Below are 19,660 nucleotides of genomic sequence, written 5' to 3' on the forward strand. Positions count from 1 at the left end.
TTTCAGTTTGATATCTCCCAGCTTTGGGGACTTAGCTGGGAACTGCCAGGTCCCCATGCCCTAGAGAATAAGTCTAATAATGAGAAAGATTCACATTACCTGTCTGACTCAAGGGTGATGGAGGGAATATCCTTCATGTTCCCAGGTAGACCCCTTCTGATCTCATCTTTATTAGGATCTAGGTGTTGACTTACATCCAGAGAAGGGCTGTTGTGGGGCTGCAGAAAGAGGGAAGAATGAGATCCTCAGAAGGTTTTTCTCACTGTAAAGCCCCTCCTCTAGCCCTGGCTCCCAGTCTGCGGTCACAAAGACACTCTTGGTACCTCACGTGGTTTTCCGTAGTTCCAGCCACCTGCTATTTGCTCCCCTCCTGTGGAAGGGCACCCAGAGCAGTTTAATCTCTCATATAACAACATGACTAGCATTAAAGTTTATTATTCAAAGTGAAACCCAACTCCTTGTCCTGTTCATTCTAGGCAATCATAATAAACAGGAGACGCTGCTGCTTGGACTCCCTGCTGAAGACTGGCAATTTCGTGGCAGCCCCTTACTGTCTCAAAACACACACAAGTTTTCCAAAGACAAAGGGGCCAGCAGCATCTTTCCTTTCTTGCAGGAAAGACCCGAGGACCTCAATAACAACTGTGTCATGAGCGAAAGAGGCCTCCCGATAAGATAGTCTCCTTCAGCAGTCACTTCGAGAGTTGCATGTTTGGCCATCTAACCTTTGCTTTTCTATTTGCCACCAAGCCAGTTATCTCTCTCAAATCTGACACAACAGCAACTGGGAAGATGAACACGCTGACTCATGCACAGCACTGCCCGGGTCCTTTTCTGTTGCTAAAAGCCTTATTAATTGTCTGAGTCAAAGGGAAGGAGGGAAGGAGAGTGGAACTCCAGAGACAACAAGTTCATAAAACAAAGCTCTGTACAGCTCCTGACTGGCACCAGGACCCAACCAGGCTTTGGGGGTGTGTGAATCTATGGCCGTGACACAAGATCATGGGACAGCGTGGATTCCCCAGCACAAGGGTCTGCTCTGCCTTACCCTGAGCATGCTGGACATCACTGAATGTAGAAGAGGCAGGTGGTTCAGCGTCCTCTCCTCCAACTCAGAGAGATGCAAGTGGTGTAACCTCGCCAGTGTCTCTGGGACCGGAATGTTCTGGGCTGGAGCAGAGATGGGGAGGAAGGGTTCTAGAGAAATAGCTGAGAACTGTTGTGTCATGACATCCAAGACAAGGTTTTTCTGGGTGGATTGTTCTCCATTTGCCATCAGAAAACAAAGCTTGGAGGTAATGACAGAGCAGGAGCAAAGGTGCTGCTTTACCTTTTATCAGCATCTGCTGCCACTGAATAATTTCTTTGCAGAGTAGCATGTGCTGCTGCAGTTGCTGGATCACAAAATCCTTACGGCACAATAGATTCTCCTTGTACAGTGTATTTGCCTGCAGCTCTGTGTTGCCAAGCTCAAGCTCATGGGCTCTGCAGACGAGCCTTAGTACCTCCTGCTGATCTTCACTGGTGATTTGTCTGGGGAAAATCTCTGTTTGGGAAGCTTTTTCCTCGGCATTTGCTAACTGCTGCTCCAGCTCTGTCTGAAAAAGATAGATAGGGGTTTGTCAAGGCAGCTTAGCTTCTTGGGATAACAAAAGCATCTGAGCAATCCTCTGCTGTGTCCTTCATGCTGAGATTAAAGTAACATCTACAAAAAGTATTTTGCTTATTCTACTAGCAGCCACCATGTTTTAGTCATGGCAGATATATCCAGATGCACTGCCTTTGCCTAGAGGAACTCACAAACGTTAATGTTAGCTACCAAAAAAACCCACCAAAAGTGATTACCAAAACACTGAAGAACCAGTGAGTGACAAACCCTCAAAATGTCCCTGAAAGGGGAAATGGGAAGAATTAGCTCACTTATGGGTGCACAAGCCCAGTGGGTGCTTTTCCCTCATCCTAAAAAGCACAGGGACAGAGGCAGGATACAAACATCAGTGTTCCCATGCTGCTTCCTTCAGCAGCCCAAAGTATTTAGGAGTCCAGCTGCAATACAGGTGCCACACCGCTTTTGCAGTGCTAGCCCAAACCACAAGAACCTGAGTTACGCTGCTGCCGTCCTGCCCCCCAGCACCCACCGGGCAGAGGTCAGACTTGCGACCATAAGGGCACCTTCCCCTCCTCACCGTCTTGTGCTGTTCTGCCAGCAGCAGATTGATCTCTTCTCTTGCTACTGTAACTTCATGAGGTTCAGGTGAATCTATGATATCTGCTTCCCTGTCTTTCTCCTCTGTGTTTTCATCTTTCTCCTCCGTTGCTGGCTTGTCATACTTGGATGCACCCTGAGCCTTCTCTCATTCGCAGCTGCCAGCAAAAAAAAGAAAGGAACTTCTGGGGCCTGGTGACATAACTCTAATCATGCACGCATAGTCCTTCGTTGTATCTGTCCAACTTCTTTCATGGCAGCAGCGGAGCTAATTAGTCCAGGCTGCTCTGGAGCTGGGTAAACCGTGCGTGAGAGCGCAATTAGCTTCCTCCCCCTTGGAAATTTATAAGACAGGCCTCCTATGTGATCTTTCCATGGCAAGAACAGTGCTTTTCCCCATTCTCATAGCAAGTTGTTACCAATTCACAGATACTTGTTGAAGACCTTTAATGTCCTGAAGACTGTTTTAACTACAAATGACCCAAATCCTAAGGGACTATAAAATTTACAGAGGCATTAAGTGGGTGACTAGCGATAATGAGAGGGAACTGACACCTGCTTATAGCTTATCCAGAAGAAAGGGATGATGCTGCTTTCTCTGACATGAAATTATGCCCAGATGCAGCGCATCTGGATGGAAAACACTTCACAAACACAGGGTGACTGGAACATGGAAGGACTGACAACCCCAATCTGCACTGCCATCCAGTTTTTCCATTAAAATGCAAGTCCAGAGTAAGGTGCAAATAGAGGTGAGGTATCTACCAGTTATACTTTTAGTCTTGAGCTTACACTTTATGATAGAGTTAGCTGGTTGCCTTACAGAGCTACATCAGGCAATTGCACTGCAGTGCAGCACTGTGTGCAGGCTGCAGCCTCCTTACAAGCACCAGGAGGGATTAGGGATGTGTTTCTCAATAGCAGAAATCACCCGTTGCAAATATAGCACCTTAATCTAAGGCTCAGAGTTGCATGGACTTGATCTACGTTAAATCCCTGGGTACCTTTTGTAGACCACCACCCTCCCAAGTTTTTCCTCGTTTCATATGTAAATCTCAAACCTACACTTGATCTTTCTGCTTGAACAATTAAATACTCTCTTTAACATCCCTTTGTCATTTTTGTTGGGGGGACCATGGGATATTAGCATTTCTCCTGGTGAGTTTGGAGGTCCACATATAAGTTGTGCTCAAAGCTAAGGAGCTACTCACTCTGTTATTGTTAGGAGGTGCCTGCAGGTATCAATGTGCAGCTCGATGTTGGTGTTTTTCGGCTCCATTGGGCTGTGACGCATCTCCATTTGCTCCCTGAAAGCCCCCATCAGCTGTGCCCGCAAGGTGTTCATTACTTGGCCACTGTGTGCCTCAGAGCCTTGATGCCTCTCTGCTGCAGAAGACATTTCTGATCTGATGTTAGGCCAGGTAAACTGCCAAGCCCCCACAAAACTACTCTGGGACCAAGCCACTCTGTCTGCGTGTTAAAAGGTGTTCGTTTATAGGACTCTGCTTCATTCTGCAGTCTCTTGAAGTTAATCATGTGCTTAAGGATTCTGATATATCTTTATGATTGTATTATTAGCAATAAATAGGTCTCATTGCTACTGCTTTTGTGAGTATTAAGAGGATACTGCATTGCAGGGACATCTCTTCCCTCATTCCACCCACAAAAAAGAAAAAAGTACAGGTTTTCTGTGCTTGTTACCTAGAAATGACCTTGAGTAGTGGTAGCAGAGACCTATTATACTTCATGTCTTGTCTGTCAGAGAACTTGACTATTTTTTTTTTCATTCCTTGCCAGATTCACTGACAAAAGGAACAATCCCCAGGGCGGAACAATCCCCAAGGCAGAACAATCAATGTTTTAAAAGCTTCACCCTGCCCCCTCCCTATTTTTTTTTTTTTTAATCAAGTGCAACGAACCATACAACAGAGCTCGGTGTCCTGACACAGCCTCAGAGCCCGTGATGATGCAGACTACAAACTCAGTCACATCTCTATGAGAGTCAGGACTTCCCACAGCAAATGCCACCACTTGATGTCAAAGCTCTTTTCAAGGGCAAGTTAGTGAAATTTAACACATTTTAATGTTGGGGAAGATGCTGAGAAGGTTGAATATGTTGTCCAGGGTCACACAGTGCATCAGAGACAGGCTCACACAGAAAAACATCTTCAGCTCCCCTGCCTGCCTCCACTGCCCATCAGACTGTGTTCTCCGCTCTGCTTCTCTACAAGCATTGCTGAACCAGCTTCCCCCAGCTACATCTGCATGGAGGCCCACCAAGCTCTACCACAACCTGTCCACACAGCTCCTCTCCCCGCTCTCTTCCCTCCAGATACCCCAGAACAGTTCTTGCTCCTGGCTCTACCTTGCAGATCCCTGAGGTCGGAGCTGACTGCACTTTTCTCCTTCTTTTTTTTGACCCTTGCCTTCAGACACTCGATCTCCCTGCAGAGGTCCGTGATGATGCTGGTGTATTGGTCGATGTGGTAGGAGGCATTCTGCAGGTTACATTTTACCTGGTGAGCCAGAATACGTGAGCATTTGTCCTGTGGTCCATTATTGGTACAATGGCTGTAAACAAAGCTATGCTTTCAGTTGGAGGGGCACTGACTCCTGTCATGGGGAAGAATTTTCCCTCATGAGTGGGGAAACTGTAAATTAGTGGTTTTCCCTAATTCTGGGAAATTCCCGAAAGGTAACAGAGAAAAGCCAGGGACCCTGTGTCCACAGGGAAAACACAGAGATACATAAAGAGCGAAAACCCTGTTGAGGATCGTTGTTCATCTTCCTTCACCCCACAAGACTCTCCGTTTTATTCCTCCTTTCTGCAGCCCCTTAGTTCCTCTTCCAGGCCCAGCATCCCCACTGGGACATTTCCCATACGTTGTCCTCCCAACAGCCATCTTCTGGCCATCATTCCTTATGTTCTGCACCCAGGTCAATACCAGGCATATCATCCTCTGCCTTTCCATTATTCTGCTCCCTTGTTTTGACCCTCATATTCCTCTTCTCATCCACGACCCACACAATTTGCTTTCCACTGTTCCCTTCATCTGCTTTTCTTCTCTTCTATCACTCACAGTGAGCCTCTATACCATCCTGCACTGCCTCCTCCTGAATTTTGTTCTCCCTTCATCCACTACATCTTATATTTCCGCTTTGCAAGCTTTTAATCTCTAACCCCCGCCTCCTTGTGAGTTGTTTGCTCCTTTACCTGTGTCTTGATGTTTTTTGCTCGACAGGCATAGATCAAGGTCATTCGAGATTCTTCAAAGGAGGTACTGGCTGGGCTGATATGTGCAATCATAACAGTCCTGCTGTTGCCTCCTAATGAGTCTTAGAGGGATGCAACGTTGATGTGGTTAGTATGGACACGACAGGGGCTTGCTGCTCAGTGGTAACCACTGTGGCTGGGTACCCTTGTGGTTCATTGAGATTCTGGTGGAGAATCCCAATAAGGAGTGAAGGAAGTGCTGGTAAAAGACCATTTATTAGGCCCTCTCTCCATCAACAGCAAAATCAATAAGTAATTAATCTGTCATGCAGCAGCAGTGGTAGCTCAGAACCAAGGCTTGAGGTGAGGTTCATAAACGATGTTGTAAAGTGTCCATAAAATAACCAGTGTAGCAACGACCGTGTCCGCAACCTGATTTCCTAAGGGAGAGACAACTTATGACAGCACGTAGTCACTCTCAGTCTTTCTTCCTCCTGCCCCAACAATATTCAGATTTATTGGCCAATTTCAGCCAAATCTTATGGAAGGGATGAAACATTTAAAGGCAGTAGGTTAATTAAAAAAACCACTGGTCACCTGTGAGCTTAGAGACATACAACCCAAATCTACAGGATTTCATTAACCCTGTAGGAGGTCCTTCCTTAACAGTGCAATGACAAGACAACATGTTTATTATAGAGAGAGCACTATCTGAGTCAAACCCTGATTACATTGCATTGCAAAGCTCATACAAGATCCTGGAGGAGCATTCCAAGCTGGATAAAGACAATGAACAGAGATATTCAAGAATCGGCTCTCAAGCCCTGTCTGGTTTGAACAGCGATACCAACAACAGACACGCCAAGCTCCTTGCTGACCTGCAGCGTACAGTACCTTCAGCAGACGTGTGAGTTTACTGTCTTGAAAATTGACAAACTGGGCCCGGCTCCCTCCCTTCTCACTTAAAGCGTTGATGCAGTTGCCCAGAGCCAGCAGCGAGCGGTTGATGTGGGCTCCTTCCTTCATCCTCTTGTCCTGGTTCTGAGTCTGTTGGGAGGGCAGGGAGGGACGGGGGACAGACGGACAAAGCACATGCTTCAGAATGGTGATTCTGTGCCTGGGGAAGATGTGAGGCATCACTGGGGTCAGGGTTTGCATGTCCAAACAATGCCTCCTGCAAAATCAACCTGAGAGTGCAGGGTTAAACCCCACTCTGAGGCACAGAGGTGCTGGTAGGAGTACATTTCTTGGAAAAGATGACCCAGCTCTGACCTTTTGGTTCTTAAAAGATAGCTATTATCTTCTAAAGATTATTTCAGAAATTAAGATGCATAACTACATCGCTGCAGAATTCCTGGTCTCAGTAGAAATACTGAGTATGTAAAATCTCTCTCCCTCAAATCACCTCCCTGAATTCCAGCGTTTCCTCCTTCCCATAGGAGCCAGCTGCCTTATTTTCCACCCACCAGCATCCCTCTATTCCACTGATACCAGCTTTCTCTCTGACAGCGCAAGTGATCCCTGCCTAACAGATCTCAGCTTCTCTTTAGACATGAAATTCACTGCTGCTTTTTCAGACCTGACAAAAAGGCTGCACCCAAAAGCTGGTTTACTTTTTTCCAATTATACTAGTTGGTCTAATAAAAGATATTACCAATATCATCAAACTTTATTTTCAGGCTGTCTTGGGTACTAACTACCCAAGCGCTGGTTTCCCCAGGGATGAGGACAGGCATGCAGACCCTGCGTGGCAGGCCAGGGAATCCAGCCCGGTCTCACCAAAAGCTGCCAAGCTCCCGCCATACCTGGGCTGCTCTCTCCGACGCCGCCAAGTCGACCATGAAAAGCTTTCCAATTCGCACTGCCTCACCGATCGCCTGCCTTCGGCTTTTCTGCGTCACCGTCACCTGCAGCACTGCATGCGAGCGGGAGGACATCTTGTTGGCAGCGGTGGGTTCCTGGGCGCGTTGCTGGTTTCCTTTCATTAACAATTGTGTGATCTAAACGATGCAGGAAAGCACGCAGAGATGTACAGCTCTGCATAAGCCATAGCATGGTGTTCCCTGCAGACTGGACCCCTCACCCAGGGCACAGGCGAACTCTGGTCCTGCTCATGCTAGCAGCGGTTTTGCTGTTGATTTTCCCCAGAACTCCCCCTTTCCTTGTGACCTTGGAATTGCGGGTTTGTTGGGTTTGGGGCTGTTTTCCTGGGAGGCCTGTTTATCTCATCTCCAGGGCACATATAGAAGTACACATCACTTTGGCTCAAGGGGGTTTCGTTATTTCTTCTCCCTCTCCAAATGGTTTGTTGACATGTGTACACAAATCAAAGCATTCTTATCCTTCCAGGAAAGCAGCATGCACCCTGGGGAAGCAGAGCTAGCAGGAGGTTAGCTGGGGATTTTAGCCTGATTTCTACCACTCACATGGCTCCATGATCAGCCCTTTCCATACAATTTGTCACATTAATCCAGTTCCACCAAGGTCCTGCTACAAAAGGTCCTTGCTACTGAGTAAGGCACAGGCAATAGGGAAGTGTCAAGAAATTTTAAAGCAGTGATGCATGAAAGCATAAACCCCCTCCCTTTCCCCTCACTGTGGGCCATAGCCCAAGGTACCTCCTGAGCATTTGTAGTGGAGACTTCTGTAATTCCTAATATATGGATGCTGCCTCTGGGATCCTCTCTCACATCTAAGAACCCCAAGGATGGGTTCAGGAGGTCACGGATCACTTCCTTATAGATCTGAGGGTAAGAAATGAGGGGTTGGTGTGAGACTGGCATTGGGTCCTTAGATCTGCAAAGAGGGTTGTGTTGATCCTGCATTTCAATGCACAGACTTGGACTCCCCACTTCCCATTACACCTGCTCCACAGAGGCTGGATCCCAGGCAACACAGACACTTCACCTCCAGGTAGGACATGGAGACTGTGTAATCCATCTCCTCAGTGGCAGCTTCAAGGACCTTAAAGAGGTCACCAAGAGTGCGGATGTAAATCCCCGGTTCACAGTCTGTCCCTAGCATCGTGTAGGTTTTTCCTGCTCCTGTTAAAGAATCATAGAATAGAATCATAGAATGGTTTGGGTTGGAAGGGACCTTAAAGATCATCCAGTTCCAACCCCCCTGCCCTGGGCAGGGACACCTTCCACCAGACCAGGTTGCTCAAAGCCCCATCCAACCTGGCCTTGAACACTGCCAGGGATGGGGCAGCCACAGCCTCTCTGGGAAACCTGTTCCAGTGCCTCACCACCCTCACAGTAAAGAACTTCTTCCTTACATCTAATCTAAATCTACCCTCTTTCAGTTTAAAACCATTAACCCTCATCCTATCACTACATGCCCTTGTAAAAAGTCCCTCTCCGGCTTTCTTGTAGGCCCCCTTTAGGTACTGGAAGGCTGCTCTAAGGTCTCCCCGGAGCCTTCCCTTCTCCAGGCTGAACAACCCCAACTCTCAGCCTGTCCTCATAGGGGAGGTTCTCCAGCCCCCTCATCATCTTTGTGGCCCTCCTCTGGACCCGCTCCACCAAGTCCATGTCCTTCTTAAGTTGGGGACCCCAGAGCTGAAGGCAGTACTCCAGGTGGGGTCTCACAAGAGCAGAGCAGAGGGGGAGAATCCCCTCCCTCGACCTGCTGGTCACGCCGCTTTTGATGCAGCCCAGGATACGGTTGGCTTTCTGGGCTGCGAGCACACATTGCTGGCTCATATTCAGTTTTTCATCCACTAATACCCCCAAGTCCTTCTCCTCAGGGCTGCTCTCAATCCATTCTCTGCCCAGCCTGTATTTGTGCTTGGGACTGCCCCGACCCATGTGCAGGACCTTGCACTTGGCCTTGTTGAACTTCATGAGGTTCGCACAGGCCCAGCTCTCAAGCCCATCAAGGTCCCTCTGGATGGCATCCCTTCCCTCCGGCGTGTCGACCGTACCACACAGCTTGGTGTCATCAGCAAACTTGCTGAGGGTGCCCTCAATCCCACTGTCCCTGTCACCGACAAAGATGTTAAACAGCACCGGTCCCAATACCGATCCCTGAGGAAGGCCACTCATCACTGGTCTCCATTCGGACATTGAGCCGTTGACTGCAAGTCTGAGTGTGACCATCCAGTCAATTCTTTATCCACCGAGTGGTCCATCCATCAAATCCATGCGTCTCCAATTTAGAGACAAGGATGTCGTGTGGGACAGTGTCAAATGCTTTGCACAACTCCAGGTAGATGACAGCTGTTGCTCTTCCCTTATCCACCAATACTGTAACCCCTTCGTAGAAGGCCACCAAATTTGTCAGGCAAGATTTTCCCTTAGTGAGGCCATGTTGGCTGTCACCAATCACCTCCTTATTTTCCGTGTGCCCTAGCATAGTTTCCAGGAGGATCTGCTCCATGATCTTGCCGGGCATAAAGGTGAGACTGACTGGCCTGTAGTTCCCCAGGTCTTCCTTTTTTCCCTTTTTAAAAATGGGGGTTAGGTTTCCCCTTTTACAGTCAGTGGGAACTTCCCCAGACTGCCACAACTTCTCAAATATGACAGATAGTGGCTTAGCCACTTCATCCACCAGTTCCCTTGACCCATGGATGCATCTCATCAGGTCCCATGGACTTGTGCACCTTCAGGTTCCTTAGATGGTCTCGAACCTGATCTTCTCCTACAGAGGGTGGTTCTTCATTCTCCCAGTCCCTGCCTTTGCCTTCTGCGACTTGGGTGGTGTGGCTGGAGCACTTGCTGGTGAAGACCAAGGCAAAAAAGTCATTGAGTACCTCAGCCTTCTCCATGTCCCGGGTAACCAGGTCTCCTGTTTCTTTCTGGAGAGGGCCCACATTTTCCCTAGTCTTCCTTTCATCACTGACATACCTATAGAAGCTTTTCTTGTTGCCCTTGACCTCCCTGGCCCGATTTAATTCTGTCAGGGCTTTGGCTTTCCTAACCTGATTGCTGGCTGCTCGGACAATTTCTGTATTCCTCCCAGGCTACCTGTCCTTGCTTCCACCCTCTATAGGCTTCCTTTTTGTGTTTGAGTTTGTCCAGGAGCTCCTTGTTCATCCACGCAGGTCTCCTGGTGTTTTTGCCTGACTGCCTCTTTGCTGGGATGCATCGCTCCTGAGCTTGGAGGAGGTGACCCTTGAAAATTAACCAGCTGTCTTGGGCCCTTCTTCCCTCCCCTCCAGGGCTGTATCCCATGGTACCCTACCAAGCAGATCCCTGAAGAGGCCAAAGTCTGCTCTCCTGAAGTCCAAGGTAGCGAGCTTGCTGTGCGCCTTCCTCGCTGCCCTAAGGATCTTGAACTCCACTGTTCCATGGTCACTGCAGCCAAGGCTGCCCTTGAGCTTCATATTCCCCACCAGCCGCTCCTTGTTGGCGAGAACAAGGTCCAGCATAGCACCACTCCTCCTTGGCTCCTGTATTACTCAGAGAAGATTTTCATCAGTGCATTCTAGGAACCTCCTGGATTGCTTATGCCCTGCTGTGTTGTCCCTCCAACAGATATCAGGGTGGTTGAAGTCCCCCATGAGGACCACAGCTCATGAACGTGAGGCTGCTCCTATCTGTCTATAGAGGGTCTCATCCACTCGGTCTTCCTGGTCGGGTGGCCTGTAGCAGACCCCCACTATAATGTCACCTGTCTCTGCCCTCCCTTTAATCCTGACCCATAAGCTCTCAGTCAGCTCCTCATCCGTCCCCAGGCAGAGCTCCATGCACTCCAGCTGGTCATTGACATAGAGGGCAACACACCCTCATCATCTCCCCTGCCTGTCCTTCCTAAAGAGCCTGTGTCCTTCCATTCCAACAACATCCAAAAGGCAGTCATAGGAGCTATCCCACCACATCTCCATAATGCCAGTAAGATCATAGCCCTGCAGGCGTGCACACGCGTCTGACTCTTCTTGTTTATTCCCCGTGCTACGTGCATTTGCATAGAGGTATTTAAGTTGGGCCCCCAGTGAAGCAGACTTACAGGCTGGAATTCCTTTGTGCTGCTCTTCAGGTGCTCTCCTGCTAACCTGTGATCCCTCTCCAGGCTCTGGGCATCTGTTGCTAGCACTGGCATCAAACCGGTAGGAGTGGGATGGACTGAGGTTCCCCTGCCCCGGCAACTTTAGTTTAAAGCCCTCTTCACCAGCTTGGTAAGCCTATGACCAAAGATGTTCTTCCCCTTTTCTGACAGATGGACCCCATCAGCCCCCAGTAGACCAGGTTTCTCAAAGCAAGTCCCACGGTGTAAGTAGCCGAACCCCTGGCTGTGGCACCAGTCCCGTAACCAGTTGTTGATGTGCCAGATTCAACCGGCCCTTTCAAACCCCTTCCCTTTGACTGTGAGGATTGATGAAAAAACTACATCCCGGTCAAAGGGAAGGGGTTTGAAAGGGTCAGATATAAAAAAGAGCAGCAAAGCCCAGCTTCCACGTTGTCATGGTTTAACCCCAGACAGCAACTAAGCGCCACGCAGCTGCTCACTCACTCCCGACTGAGATAAAAGTCTCCAGCATTGCACAGATGCCCTCATCTCCTCCTCCTTTTTAATGGGAAGATTTGTCTCTACTGAATTCCACCTCAAGTGACTTCTCAAACAGGGCAGCTTTGCTGTTACTTTAGGATTTAAAGGATATCCACACTTCCCAATGAAAATGGTGTTTTAATGCTTCAGTCTTGTCCTCACAGTAAGCAATTAATTGGCATTATAGTTCATTTCTTGTTTGTACAGCTATATTTTATTCATCTGGAGCAGTACAGCTACAGGGACTACTTTACCTGTTGGACCATATGCAAAAATGGTTGCATTGTAGCCAGAAATGACTCCTCCTATCAGGCTTTTGGTTGTGGACACACATACTTCCTCCTAATTCAGTCAAAAAAGCATAAATTTTTGGTCAGGCACAACAGCTGTCCGAATAATCTATATGTAATTGCATTCCCCATGATTTTCTTACTATATTTTACAAATTTCCTGGGCTTTGGAACCATTTGTGAGCCATTTGAATTTTGACACATCATCAAAATGAACAGAAAAAGCACAGAGGTTTATTGAATTTTCTAAAGGCAGGCAAGATGCAGGAGCTTACTAAAATAAATGGCCTTAAATATGATCATTTTCTTTGACTCTGAACACAAAATGCTTTGGCCTCCAAAAATGTCTTAGGTAGCATTCAAGGGTGCTACGCTGAAGTTTCGCGTGGAAGAGAACACAGATAACCGAATTGCTTGTGAGAAGCAAGACTGCAGTCACATTGTGGTGATCACAAAATGCAGCTGCTCATGAAATCCTCACACCGCACCTTACGTCTGGCTGCAAAACACAGCTCAGTAAGGGCACTAGAGCTCGCTTCACGAGCCTGTGGAACAAAAGAGGCGCAGGAAAGAAGTGTGTGAGCAATAGAGCCAAGCAACGTGACAACGATCTCGTTCACCAGAGACCTCGGGAGACAAAGCTTTTCATCTTGCTCAGGTGTGCTGCATCTGGGGAGTCCCGACGCGGGAGGGAGAGGCAGACTGAATACTGCACATGTCTCCCTGCTTTTCTGACAAAAGGAAAACCCTCACAGTCCTCTCACCTTCAGCACTGTTGCCTTTTATCTGGGTGACATGTGGCCTCTGGGATGTGCAGTTCTACTCACCTGCCAAAAACGTTCATCTAAGCAGGGAAAACAATTCTAACGTTAAGCCTTTTGGTTTAAAAAAGGGAAGGATGTTACCTGGGTTGCTCTGTGATCAAAAACCATGTCAAATACAAATGTTTTTTCTCGGGATCTGTTAGCTCGCAAGATATCATCTGGCTCTTCGCTTGGATCTGCCAGGACCACCCTCTGTTATACGATAAAGTCGGAAGAACAACCGTTACGTCTGGGTTTGGTTTAACAGCCTCTTGGGATTTCTTACAGCACTATCACCATCACATCTCTTTGCCAGAGGAAGGTTGTACTACAGCTTTGTGTGGAAGACACACTTATATGCACAATGCTGAGGCCAACAAAGTTTGTTTCGCAACTTCTGTAATTTGGAGAACTAGCAGCTGCTGCAAAATGCTTTGAAGGTCCATTGTGCAGTAAAACAGTTGCTGGCATTGGGTAATAGCAGTGGTTGCACCCAACCAGCCCCCATGCAAGCAGGATGACAGGACCTCTTAACAGAGGTTCAAACAGAGGAGCTGTGAAAGGAAACAGTTAAGTTCCTTGGGAGCAAAAGTGCCCAAAGTCATCTTCCAAAGCCTTTCCTGCAGAAGGACTAATAGAAATATCTTCATTGCTCAAGGACAGAAATTTAATTCCATTTCTGGCTTTTATTAAGGAAAAAAACAAAGGTGGGAGAGGAGTTGCAGCAGGTTACAGAACTGGTTCTGTTTCTTTTCAGTCCCTTAGGATCTGTTTTAGTACATAATTATCACAGTATATAATTACTGTGGAGAATGGTATTCTTTCTCCTCCACTGAAACGACTCATAAGGAGACGCTCAAGCCTCAAGGGAAGGGACAGAGAACCCTGTGCCTCCTACTCCAGAGCAGTTTTCACTCTCTCTCAGGTAAACAGATCATTAGATAAGCAATTAGAGCATAGATCAACCACCACTTGACCTCCAGACTAACTACATTGGTGTGGCAGGCATGGCAGAGAGACAAGTATCTAGGACAAGTGCCCATGGGCATTCAGGAAATGTCAAGAATTTGTTTTTTTTTTTTTCTTTTGCATTTCCTGCTAAATTCCAAGTCTCTAACGAGTATCTCTAGTTTTGATCTGAAAAATTTGCAATTACCAGAATGACTTTTTTTTTTTAATTCTTTAGTTTTTACTGGTCCAGCTCATGCCTTAAAACCTGAAGCAACACAAGAACAAACTCCGAAGGGAACTCCTGGTTTATCCTCGGCGGCGGTATTTGCCTGCGAAAGATGGGCTGACATGTAATCATATGCACATGCAAGTGTGACAGCCAAGAAGAGAGCTTGGAGAATGAGGTCAGCATGTTTCTTTTAGAAGAAATTTTTTCTGTAACACTTTCAGGCCCCTTTTACTCAGTCCTTGTAACATCCAAGTTTTGCTCACTGTGTATCCACGCATCCAAAAGAGTCCTTGTCTTCCAATCTGGGGCTAACACCTTGTCTAACTAGCAGTATCCTAAAAGCATAAATCTTCTGCTATTGCATGAAAGCATTAAAACGTAACAAGACGCTAACAGAATCAATTTTGAGTTAGGATTAATAAGCAGACAGAAGCAGTTCTAAACGAGTTAGGCTGGGACTAAAAATAGCAGGGAACATGATGTAAATCAAAATACACAGCAAGAAATTTAAGTACTTCAACTGCCCAGTCAATTAATTTGCTTTCATAATTACAGTTATTTGCATTATTAAGAGAAACCCATTCTCATAGACAGAAGTTACTCAGACTAATGTAATGCACATTTGCTTCCCAGATTTCCATTAGAGAAAATAGATCTCAGGGCAGATGATGCAAGTCTGAATAAGCTGTGTAAGAATAAATCTGATATCCTTATGAGGTTACCGGCTGCTTTAAAAAAAGAAGAAAAAAAAAAAAGGATGTTTCACCAGAAAAGTGCTAAACAAAAATTGCATTTGTAAGATAATCTATAAAGAAGAAAGAGATTCATGCTTTCTTTGCTTCTGAGGGCTGCTATCATTTGACTATTGCATGCAGACAAGAGACAAGATATATTACAGAATTAGCCTGCATTCAGAAAGGGTTCAGAGAAAGATCAGCTGAAGCACGATAGAAAATAATGGGATTTACATTGGAAAAGAAGGAAAGAACAAGGGCACAATAAAAATACGTAAATAGATATAGCAATATAGAAAAGGTAAGTGGGGACCTCCTGCAATCCCTGCCTCTTAAAAAGAGGAGCAAGAAGTGAAAGATGCAGAACTAGAGAAAAGAAGTGCCATTTGCACAGGAAGCTGCAGCCCTGCTGTGTCACAGCAAGGCCAGGAGTTTTGCAGGATTTGAAAGCACATGAACCAGAAGAGCCAGAGTCTCGTGGTGGTCTGCGTGGTGCCCGGCAGACTCCCCGGTCCCCATCATGGGGGCTCTCCTGCGGCCCAGGCACAATTCCCCCCCAGCTCACCTGCTCGCCCACTCTGTGAGCAATGAGGGCAGCTCCCTCCTCCGCTTCTGCTTCGTTGACGGGACACGTGGCTTACGTGTGCCGAGGCCGCTCAGACTTACGTGCAACAGGGCTCGGCTCTGCGCAAGCACCAGCAGCATCTACAGCTTCTCGCTGTATCTCTTCTGCTGATCGATCTTAAAACCTTAAGCTTAGGGCTTGGAGAGTTTAATGAAGTTTATAAAGTTTAAACCAGTTAATTTTCCCATGATTTGCACTTTTATCTTTACAAATTCTTCCTCCCTCTTACCCCGTTTCTGTCTCTAACACAGCAAGACTCCAACTGATTGACAGAGAAGGCGGCAGAATGAAGCCAGCCGTGTCATTGCTGCTGCCAGCGGGAACCTTTAGAGATCTGGGACCACGGTACCAACAGCCACGGAGCTTGAGCATGCTTACAGATTCCCCTGGTGTTCCCAAAACACTGATTAAAGTTATCCACGACAAAGAAAGGGAATTGCCTTTCACTAAGTACCCATTTCTTTTAATCCCAGGTAGCAATCATTATGAGCCTGTCCAACCAGATCAGAGCAAGTTGGCCCTGATCTGTGCAGGGCCGGTGGGGTTCCTCAGAAGCTGGAATTCATCGCAGGACTGGAGCGATTATAAAGTAGCAATTAACTGCCCCTGCCCTGTGCCACAACCCAATCAGTCAGAAACACACTACTCCATTTTTGAAACAGAAGATAATTTGACTCGAAGATTTCAAACACACAGGCTGTACTCATCAGTATTAAGAACATACAAGAGCACGTTTATTTCAACCTGTTTGATCTATAGGTGAATCAATAGAGAAAGTGTGGTGTCATGGATCAGTTGTGGGATTAATTGGGCCCCCTGAAGCTGGGGTCCTGCTCTGGTGCTGACTCACTGCAGCTGTGGGCGAGTTGCACAGTCCCAGATCCCAAACCTGTGCACCCAGTGGAGGGTCTCCAGAGAAGACCACCAATTTGAAATCCCACCTAAAAGCCGTCTTTGGTGTCTCAGCTAGTAACAGAGATTTGAAAAATTCTATTTTCACCTTTCCATAGCTGTTTTCCCTTTCATATAATACAGCAGCATCCCCATAGCAGCTCCTGACAGGAGAGCTGATAAAACACTGCATAATGCACATAAATGATGCCTCATCAGGAAGGTGTGCAATTATTGAACAGACTTGTTCTATGGCCCCACCAATCACAAGCAACTAGTTTCTATAGGAACCAGATTTATTTCCACAATAACAAGTCAAGCTACCTGTCAATTTAATAAGGGTTTCTCAAACAGCTCCCAGTCTTGAGCACTGTAGCAGACATTTTTGAGTAGTTCCAGCAACAGCAAAGGAACATCTCTTTACTGTGAATATCTCAGAGTACAAGGTGAGCTCCTTGGCTCTGGATAGCTTTTAATATTCACAAGAATACAACAATTAACTTAGCTTCATCATCTCTCTGAACACTTCTGAGTGACTGTTACAAGCATCTCATTCCCATGGGCTGAATTAATCTTAAAAGCATTTGAAAATACTATCTTGCACACCATAATCCCAAGTCCTGCAGGAGGAGTAGGGGATAGTGCAAGCCTCTCTTGGACAGCCTTAACCTCTGGAATAGGCTGATTAATCACCGTATTTGGTAGCTCTAGCCACTGAGGGTAAGAAAACAAACCCAAATAAGCAGCATGTGGAGACGGGTCACACCAACTACTAAGGCTTTTTCTTGCATTACAGAGGAATGCAAGGTATTCTAGATATTATTGACTTTATTTTAAGTGATTCCACTTCGAGCAGAGATTTCTGTGTCTGTCTGTTGTGTTTCAGCACCATGTGAGGGCAACACTTCAGTTTAACAGAGAGCCACAGAGCTGAAGGTTGAAACTTGGGAAAGGATTACATTTTCAAAGCACTCCTCTTACTCTGATCACCACACAGAGAGGCCAAGGTCCTGCAGCAACAGCGAGGGCTCCGACAGGACTATAATCCCAGCTGCTTTTAGCTGCTTATTAGGAATCTGTCACTCAAACAGATCCCAAAGAGATGGGCACACTGAAAATCACTGTTCAAGGACTAACCACCACCACCTGCCAGGTTATCCAACCTCACCTCCCCTACTACACATTTTTCTCCTCTACAGGATACTTATCCCCAACTTCTGCTTTAAATCACACACAGCTTTGCACAAAGAGAGCAAGTCTTGGTTATTTTCCTCCAGTTGGGCCACAGAGGCCAGGAACACTAGAAGACAGCTGGCAAACATGACAGGAAGGATGTTGGGGCCGGGTACAACCCAGCTGCTCCTCCTCATCCCATGTTCTCCCCTAAGCAAGTGGACTCACCATAAGCTGCTGCTCCTTCATGGCCAAGCTGCAAGATGATGCCAGCTCAGGGCTGGGTGATTTGCCCAGGGAAGCGCACATGGTGTTGGAGTCCTTGAAGAGACTGCACAGGCAGGAGGTTGCTGCTGCTGCCTCTGAACAATTCAATCTCCCCACAGAAGGAAGAGAGGCAACACCTGCACTCCCCCAGGTGGGAGATGACTGCAGGGACAGCAGGAGGAGAGGCAGCTGCGAAATACTGAGCCCCAGGGCAGGAAGGGTCTGCAGCAGCTCCCTGCTACTCCAGGCTGCAGGAAGCAGTGCCACCACTGCACTGTGCACAGGACACTGTGAAAGGGGTCAGGATAAGCAAAATGACCCACCTGCAAGCCCAAATTAGTTCTTTACCTTCAAATCCATCTGCACACACCCTTGGTGAGCAGGCCACAGCCTTCATTTTCTGCCCTCTAGGATGCCAGACTTCTCCTTTCCCTAGGATTAAACATGCAGCACAAGCAGGTACAGGGGCCCACAGCTCCACCAAAAGCTGAGCAAGAAGCACCCTGGCCCATCCAGTCTTGCACAAGAACTTATGAGAGCCATCGAGACAGTCAGGAAACAGTTTGCTACCTCCCTGAGCTAAGTGAAAACTTCCATTGTATTGTCACTTCAGGCATAGTGGCATTTCATGACTCCTACATTCAGGAAGACAATACTTCAGCATTTTTAGTGTCAGTCCATTCATTACAACAACCTATTAAAACAAAAACCACAACAAGATCACCTTTTGTCTTCATTGTTTATTGACAGTAAATGATTCAAAGCTCATAAAAGTTACAGTAAAGCTTTATTAAAAAATACTAGAATTTAAGAAGTTAAAACTTAGTATAGCAAGTGAACAAAACTTGCTCTATGAAGTTTGCATTAAGGACTGCAGATGGTTAAAAGGTCATGAGAATGTTTATTTATTACAAATTCAGAATAAAGACTGAAGTGAAGACTAGCCCAGGACTATATGAATTGTTCCAGTTAAGTATTTTTAATGACTGTTCTTAAATAGCAAAATTAAGACAATACTTTTAACACAATGAGAGATACTATCCTACTTGATGCTTAAGGTTTGTTTCCCTCCCTCCCCCCGCTGCCCAAATTCTGGACCCTTGAAGGCATTCAGTGGAGATACAACTGCTGTTGGAAGCTTTTTTCCCCACCCATGCATATCTCTATACAGTACCTACAAACCTCTTCTATTTTGACCATCCTTCAGAAGCCCCTAAGGGCCACTGGCTGAAAACCAGTGGCATAGAGTACTTGAAGATACACACCAACATGGATTCAATCCAACAAGACCCTTCCTCCCTACTACAATTCCTGTTACTCCGAGATATGCCAAATAGACTAGTTTACCAAATACATACCCATAAAGCAATTTCAGGAGCACATAATTTGCAAAAAGCATTTGAAGCAAGAAACACTACAGAAAAGACACAGTAATTGAAAGGAGCACTGTCAGAAATGCCAGCGTAACAGATGAGAAGAGGCCTTAACTGCTGGTCAGGACAACAACTTGTCAGCTTACCAAGCTCCTACAAGGAGCATCAAGGTTTGGGTGGGTTGTTTTTTCCCCCCCTCACTGATGATCCACACTTCAGAGAAGCATCTTAGAGAGAACTCGATTCATTTAACATTGGCATTACTTTACTTTGAAAATGGCCAGGAATAAAATACAGTAGCCTATTAAAACTGCATTGCATGGTGACAGGGGAAAAAAACCCCTTCCAACTCAATTTATAACTTAGAAAATGGTTGAGAAGTCAGCTCTTTGCAACTAAAGGGTAAATAAAATGA

The 19,660-nt window shown here is 46.6% G+C and overlaps 1 protein-coding gene across 1 annotated transcript; it reads right to left on the minus strand.

The window, feature by feature from the left end:
• Positions 1–1,336: 1,336 nt before the first annotated feature.
• LOC128134997 (kinesin-like protein KIF19) lies at positions 1,337–18,269 on the minus strand. The gene is made up of 13 exons (XM_052773409.1): positions 18,221–18,269; positions 15,482–15,552; positions 13,105–13,215; positions 12,164–12,251; positions 8,328–8,464; positions 8,039–8,164; positions 7,226–7,420; positions 6,299–6,467; positions 5,421–5,542; positions 4,572–4,722; positions 3,418–3,592; positions 2,187–2,364; positions 1,337–1,598 (listed from the first exon to the last, which is right to left on the minus strand). Exons 1-12 carry the CDS (start codon positions 18,267–18,269, stop codon positions 2,355–2,357), a joined length of 1,404 nt encoding a protein of 467 aa, XP_052629369.1. The 3' UTR covers positions 1,337–1,598; positions 2,187–2,354.
• Between the last annotated feature and the right edge of the window lie 1,391 nt (positions 18,270–19,660).

Source organism: Harpia harpyja, chromosome 21 (assembly GCF_026419915.1).
Source record: "Harpia harpyja isolate bHarHar1 chromosome 21, bHarHar1 primary haplotype, whole genome shotgun sequence".
NCBI classification, from domain to species: domain Eukaryota; kingdom Metazoa; phylum Chordata; class Aves; order Accipitriformes; family Accipitridae; genus Harpia; species Harpia harpyja.